Source organism: Sander lucioperca, chromosome 18, assembly GCF_008315115.2.
Source record: "Sander lucioperca isolate FBNREF2018 chromosome 18, SLUC_FBN_1.2, whole genome shotgun sequence".
Taxonomy (NCBI): Eukaryota; Metazoa; Chordata; class Actinopteri; order Perciformes; family Percidae; genus Sander; species Sander lucioperca.
In genome coordinates this window covers 16794044-16801543 of record NC_050190.1, presented here as the reverse complement: position 1 = coordinate 16801543, position 7500 = coordinate 16794044, and the positions used below count along the sequence as shown (strand labels likewise).

General features: G+C 43.4%; 1 protein-coding gene across 9 annotated transcripts in view; it reads right to left on the bottom strand.

The window, feature by feature from the left end:
• The window catches only part of ralgapa2 (Ral GTPase activating protein catalytic subunit alpha 2), a 114098-nt gene that overhangs the window by 71412 nt on the left and 35186 nt on the right, over positions 1 to 7500 (bottom strand). For all 9 annotated transcript variants that reach the window (XM_035994939.1, XM_035994937.1, XM_031288614.2 and 6 more), the window contains exons 10-16: positions 7414 to 7500; positions 6974 to 7156; positions 4105 to 4239; positions 3826 to 3974; positions 3590 to 3701; positions 2986 to 3223; positions 1842 to 2021 (exon numbers count right to left, since the gene is read on the bottom strand). The exon at positions 7414 to 7500 is cut by the window's right edge and continues 165 nt beyond it. In XM_035994939.1, coding sequence (XP_035850832.1) covers positions 1842 to 2021; positions 2986 to 3223; positions 3590 to 3701; positions 3826 to 3974; positions 4105 to 4239; positions 6974 to 7156; positions 7414 to 7500 — 1084 coding nt within the window. The remainder of the gene's footprint in view (positions 1 to 1841; positions 2022 to 2985; positions 3224 to 3589; positions 3702 to 3825; positions 3975 to 4104; positions 4240 to 6973; positions 7157 to 7413) is intronic.

Genomic DNA, 7500 nt, shown 5'->3' with positions numbered 1-7500 from the left:
AGTGTGACTGTATTTCACTGTAGAGGATTCAGACACCGGGATGTAACAATCTGCAGCTGCTGTTGTCGGAAAAACAGACGGTGCGTTCAATGAAACTGGTAATTTACAGCTTCGTGGTGCATTCAAAGTTGTTGTTAAATTCAAATGTGTGACTAGATTAAATATATAATAAACAAATACAAATCTTAAAATCAAGTTCATAAAGTCACTTTCTTTGCATTCATTTGATTCCCAATCAAGATACACTGGTAAGAATGGCTTTCCATTGTTAATATGTACTTAAAAACAGTTCTGAAATGCAAAATAATAGAATTTTAATCATGTGATAAAACATGCGATTAATCGCGATTAACTATAGAAATTCAATGATTAATCGCGATTAAGAAAATGTAATCGTTTGACAGCCCTAATATATATATATATATATATATATATATATATATAATAACGTTATTTATGTTTCTGTCTACATTATATTACCTTATGATATCACAATTCAGACAAAGGTATACCTGACAACCGTCCCAGCAACAGCAGACTGAAAGAACTGGTTGTACGGAGTCTCTGTAGTTGTAGAAGCTTAAGGAGTACCATAATGAAATATCCAGCCCTTTTCTCCATTATCAAAACAAGATCTCTGAACAATATTAGTTTATATTTGCATGCAGAAGTGCAGCCAAGTTTTGACAGTTGTCAATGCTGAGGCATTGGCTATTGTATCTGGATAGCACTTCAGGCTTAATCTCAAAGAGAGCAATGAAAGAGGACAGTTCTATTCTTGCTTTCAGCACACTTTAATTACGCCTTTCAGTAAGAGAGATACATTGTCTCTGCTACAGCCCGCCACTGCTTCCCATTTATGCATATTAATGAGCATTAATTACACTCTTATTGAAACTATCAAAAACTGCGGTGCAATTGATGTGTGGGCCCTCTCTTGAGGAGTAGGGAGGAGGGCTGCCGGGCCTTTGAAGATCAATGTGGGAGAAATCCAATTAGGCCAAAGAAAGGGAAGGGAATTTGAAGCAGCAGTGTTTAATGTCCCTCTTTGCTTGCATGTAGATACAAATAAACAGACTAACAGAATAGGTGCATGCGCATGAGACATAATAGAATAGTGTCAGAGCACACACACACACCCCTTCTAAGTCTTCATCCTTCAGGCACAAATACATCTGCTCCTAGCTTAACAAGCTTGTCATTTTAGTATGTTGGTGGTAATTGGGGAGGCGGAAGGCCAGGACCTCGACATTAAGATTCTGTCTAGACAAAATAAAGACAAGTAGGACAGGCACTGCAGCTAGTTACTACTATACTGCCTCCCAGCTCACTTTATAATTAGTCTGCCACATTCCCATCAGATAAGGGGTGTTTGCAGTGCCTCAATTGAGGTAATGACAATGAGTGTCCAAAGCTGGCCTTTGACATACTGTCGGGTGGAATTGTGCTTGTGTGCCTGCAATCGAGCTGACATTGAAACATGTTGACTTGGCCGGGGACATGTGAGGGGAACAATGGGGGCCATCTGCTGGCCTTTTTGTCTTTGGTGCTGGTCCTTTCAACGACACCTGGGCTAGCGTACACATAGACCTGTCTGAAGGTTTTTGCACTCAGTCAATACGTCTGATAAACCTGATAAAGCCTGACGCTGTGCTCCCTAAGCTTATCAGTGCTGTGTTGTTGGCCCACACGAAGCCAGAGGATTAATACAGCATGGATATAGATACATTCATATGCAGGGTCTTATAAAAGCCACACATTTGTATTGTATGTGTGCCTGCTTTGATGGCATAGTAAGCTAACCCAGCAATAATGCTATCGTTAATATCACAAGTACTTACCAGAGGCCTTCTGTCGGACGTTGTTACGGGCTGTCTCTACACCAGGAGCTCCTGAAGTAGTGGCGGAGCGAATCCTCATGGGCTCCTGAACTCCTGGCCCGCCCTGCTCACCTTGGTTCCTCCAACTCAGTGAGAAGGAACGCGCCACTGCCGCTGCTTTCTGGGAGTCCTGGATCACACCTGACATGCAGAGAACACTTGCTGAGTACTAAGGTGTACATTTCTTATTAATAACCAGCTTTATAATTGAATTTAGCACCACCAACCTCTACTGACATGCAAGACAATTCACTGCGGCTTTCAGCAATACAGACTGCCTTAGATATAGGATATAAGATAATTGTGGTTATGGCATTTTTGACCTTAAGAAAACATGTTCTTCGAATATTAACACCCCACTGCTGTAGAGGCTGTCAACATCAATGACTGATTGCCCCTAAACTAAATTTCCTTAAACTTGTATTGCATGTAGTGCACATATTATCTGAACTAGCATGAGCTCATTTGTCAAGTACATACTCTAAGCGCCAATGTGAAGGATTTGAACATTTATGACTTTGGTGACCACCAGTGGTAGTATCAAAAAATACACTCCGGCAGTCAGCAAGGCACACTGATGGATGGAAGTTGTGTCGTTTATATGTCACAGTTGTTTTGTGTAGCCAACAGTCAAAAACCCAAAGGGTATTAAAAAAAAATCAAAGCCAAAAATGTGAGGCAAATCTTTACAAGTGAGATTTATTGCAGTTATGTCAACCGACTGCATATGAAAAATATTCATTCCCTTTTTTTCATTAGCCACTTTGACACATATTGTTCAAAGTGTGAATGTTGCATCATTATTCCACCTCGCGGTCTGTATAAAAGATACAAACATGGAATGTTGGAATCTGGGGCGGCCAGCGTAATGGCGGATCTTCCTTATGGCAGTATTGCGGAATCTCTGTGTAAAAGAAATTACTTTTCATGTAAAAGTGAAAGAAACCTTAATCCACTTCAACCATCATGAAGTCAAATGTAGGCCAAAATAAGTCTCAACTGTAAAGTAACCAGTATTATCTTCCAAAAAGTCAATTTCAAAAACATTTCACCCAAATTCTAGCCATCCCAATTCCCAGTTTTTCCCCCCATTTCTCCCCCTCACCACGTCCTCTCTGCTTTTTCTCCTTCTGTTCGCTGAGTTTGTCCAGAGGCAGGTTGGCCATGTCCAGGCCATAAACCGAGCGTGCCAGCACAGCCGTCAGCGAGTCCATGATGCTGGCCCACTCTGTCACCAGCTCTTCCCAGCAGGTAAGAGAGGACAGCACTGCCAGCAGCTCGTCCCATAGCTCCCGGGAGATAAATACGCACAGGTTGGCTCGCACCCACGCCACAATGATGGTCTGAATGCGAGGCGAGGACAAGGAAAGATGAATTAGCATTGACAGGCAGAGTTACAGCTCTGAATTCCGCACACTGATACATCTAATTTGGTTTAGAGTCTCTTTGGCTTTTTGTCAACTACCAATCCATCCAAGACACACACACACACACACACACACACACACACACACACACCAACAGTAGTAATAGGTTCCTGAGCAACAAATCATGGTGGTTACTTATGAAGGAAGTGTACTGTAGTGTACTATAATGACAGAAAACAGAGCAGGTATGATGACATATCCACACTCACTCCCTTTTTTCCCTGATATGAATAAAAAACCTTGTATATCAGTACATGTAAAACAAAGCACCTGTAGACATACCCTAAAAAGTATTGATGCTAAACCTTCAGCAAAGTTGTCTTTTCTTTGGTTTTCCAGTGGCCTCTTCATCACTGCCTCTGTGATCCTCAGCAGTACCTGCAGCATCTGCTCCCTGCAGAACACAGAGATTAATTCAAAACAGTGTCAACCAAAAAAAAAACGTAAAGTGATAATAGGTGACTTTCAAGAGTGATGAAGGAATAACTGTTTCATGTGTATTAGAATATCTCACTGACCATGTCTGTGTATTCATTGTGTGCTCCATGATCATGTGCCGGTAGATGCTGAGAACACCCTTGCACACCTCAACCTGGTTTTCCAGGAGTTTAGCTACATCCTGGCATGGCTCCAACAGGAAAACATTGGATGAGTTGGTCAGGAACACCTAGACACATAGAGTGAAGGCAGACCGCAAAGAGCAAGACACAGAGTGCATACAGTAAGTATTTCTTATTCTAGTCACCAAATGCTGTGATCTCAGGATTCCACAAAACACACTGAACATAGAGACAGACCTGTAGTGTGGGCTGGATACCAGCCTTGACGTCCCTGTTCTGCCCCTCTGTGAGAAACCCCCGATTGATGGCGCTGCTAAACGAGTAAGTCCTCCCCCAGCTGGACGACCGTCTGTGGCCGTGACTCTCGACCGCCTGGTAGAAGAAAAGGCAGGCCAGTCAATTGGTCAGTAGACTTAAGCTAAGATATTAAGACAGATTCAATACTCTTACTGCTCAAATAGAACCAACACCTGCACCTAAAATGTGTTATTTTGCAATCTGTAATAAGTGCACTGCTGATCAGATAACCAATCCCATAGCTTACAAGATATTTCCTATTGTATACTATACTGTATGCACATTATTATTAACATCCAAACTATTCATCTTCATAGGTGTGCACGTAACAGTCTTCTTTAAAAAAAAATGTCTAAGCTACACAATCCTTTTGGAGCCTTTTACTATAATTCAAATTCTAATTTATTTGTCACATAGACAATCATATACAGTACAATGTGCAGTGAAATGCTTTGTGTACCTGTTATGGCTCAATAAAAACAATATCAACAATAAAATTAAATAATAATATACAATACAATAGAGTAAGATAAAATGAGGTCGGGATGGGTGTGTAGCAGGGGGCGGGGCTTGTCGCAGTTGTCATTGAGCAGACGGACAGCCTGAGGGAAGAAGCTCCTTCTCTTCCTCTCTGAGTCTGTTCTCAGGCAGTGATAACGCCTCCCTGATGGCAGCAGAGAGAACAGTGAGTTGCTGGGGTGAATGTGCTCCCTGAGAATCTTTGTGGCCTTAGCCTTGCAGCGCCTGATGTAAATGTCCTGCATGTTGGGGAGAGTAGCTCTAATGATCTGTCAGCCGAGCGGACCACCGTCCTAAGGGCCAGGTAGTCTTTTTTAGTGCTACTGCCCATCCAGATGATGATGCAACTAAGACAGGATGCACTCTATGTTGCAGGTATAAAAGTTCCTGAGCACCCTGACGGGAAGCTTTAAGTCTCTCAGGCGTCTGAGATGGTAAACGCTGACGAGCCTTCTTCACAAGGGAGGTGATGTGGAGCGACCATGTTAGGTCCTGTGTGATATGAACCCCAAGATGTTTAAAGCTGTCCACCCTCTCCACCTGAGCCTCACTGATCCTGAGTGGATGGTAAATCCTCTGCTGTTTCCTGCCGAAGTCCACAATCAGTTCTTTAGTTTTTGTGACGTTCAGCGTGATCTTGTTTTCCTGGCATCAATTCTCAAGGTGGTTGATTTCCATCAGGCAGGCCTTCTCATCATTATGGGTGATCAGGCCAACCACAGCAGTATCGTCAGCAAACCTTACAATGATTTTGGAGTCTGCCGTGGCCATGCAGTTGTAGGTGTATAATGAGTAAAGCAGGGGGCTTAGTACACAGCCTTTGGGGGCTCTGGTGTTGAGGGTGAGGGGGGATGAGACATGGTGGCCCAATGGCAATACCTGGGGTCTGCTGGTCATAAAGTCGAGGACCCAACTGCACAGGGAGGAGTGCAGACCTAGGTGCTAGCACTTTGTGGAGCATGTAGGCTATGGCGTTGTCTGTGGATCTGTTGCGAATTGCAAGGGGTCTAGGGTGGCGGGTAAGGACGATGTGATGAAGCTTTGATCATCTTCTCAAAACGCTTCATCACCACAGATGTAAGGGCTATGGGGCAGTAGTCATTTAAACAGTTAGGCTGGGCTTTCTTTGGAACAGGGACTATGATTGATTGTTTAAAGCAGGTGGGAATAATAGACTGTCAGAGGGGGAGGTTGAATATTACCGTGAACACAGGTGCTAGTTGGTCAGCACAGGCTTTAAGGACATGGCCGGTAATACCGTCTGGTCCAGCTGCCTTCCTGATGTTTCCACTTCTGAATGCCCTCCTCACATCACGCTCAGTCACGGTTAACGACCCCTCCTCTCCGCCGAGAGGTATGCTGGCTTGTCGGCTTTCAGTCTCAAAGAACGCATAAAAGTAGTTCAGTTCATCGGCTAGAGAGATGTCATGGTTCACCATAGATTTACAAGTCATTTTATAGTCCGTGATGGTCTGTAGTCCCTACCATAGGCCTCTGGAGTCAGATAATTGAAGATGCAATTCCAGTTTCTTACTGTAGTGCTGTTTTGCCTCCTTCACTGCTAAGGTGGCCTCTGATTTGTCAGTCCAGTGTGTCACTCTGCACCGGGGCTTCCTGCTCCAGCCATTGTTTATATTTCGGTATGAGAAAAATTGCAGCATGGTCAGATTTACCGAACTGATGGAGAGACTTTGCTTTGTAGCCGTGCTCCAGGGTTCTCTCTCCTCAGGTGGGGCATATGATGGGCTGCCGAAAGTCCGGTCTTACTCTCTTGAGGTTAGCACTGTTAAAATCCCAGGCTACGATGACGGCTGCATCCCGATGGTTAGCCCTGTGGCTAACGAGAGCCTGGTGGAGTTCAGTCAGAGCAGTGTCAGTGTTTGCTTGTGGTGGGATATAAACGGTACTGACGATAACTGAGGTTAACTCCCAAGGAAGGTAAAAATGTTCCTCAGATTGTTTCTGATGACAGCTCGATTACCTCTAGGCCTTCTCCATGACCTGTTGCTAGCGTGTCCATTGTTATTGTTGTTGTTGTTGTTGTTATGGTCGGCTCTCCACACAATCTCGCTGGGCCCGGTTGGATTGGGAGTGAAACTTTCAGTGAGAGTCCCGTATATTTAAAAGTGTCTTTTTTTTCGTATGTAAGTGACATAGCACAGGTGAGATTAGTAGGTTTAGTAAAAAAAAAAAATAATAATAATAATTATAATAACCAATCACAAGAATATTATATATGTATGCTATGCTAAAATGTATTTTAATTGGCTGTCTGTATCAAAGCTTTTACCTGTACGTGCATGCTGTCAGTCTCCATGCTGAGTATCTGTTCAGAGCGGTCATCCACCTCATCTTTCTGGGTAGTTGTCTCGGGCTCTGTCATGAAGTCAGGCTTGTCCTGCAGGATCCACTTCCTGTACACTTTGATAACCTTCCTGGTTGCTGATGCTTCACAAGACGGCAGCAGGAAGGCCTTAGGAGGGAGAGCATAGACTTTTAATTTGAACTATTAAAGTGTTATGAATGGTTTTTAAAAGGTAGCCTGGTAATGGGGGGATCTTTAAGTTATGTTAACAAACGGCCAGCAGAGGGCAACATAGTACATGTTATCACGGTGTTGCCACCCAGTCTGCATTCTCATGACTCAAAATTTAAACTATAAAATACCTGCAATGTAATTTATTTTTACAACATCAAATAAAGAAATATTGCTTGGTGACCGCACTGTACCTGGTGGAAGACCTCGTTGACAAAATTCACATTGTCTCTGGTGGACAGCAGGATGGCATGCACCATATCATAAACATAGCGGTGCTC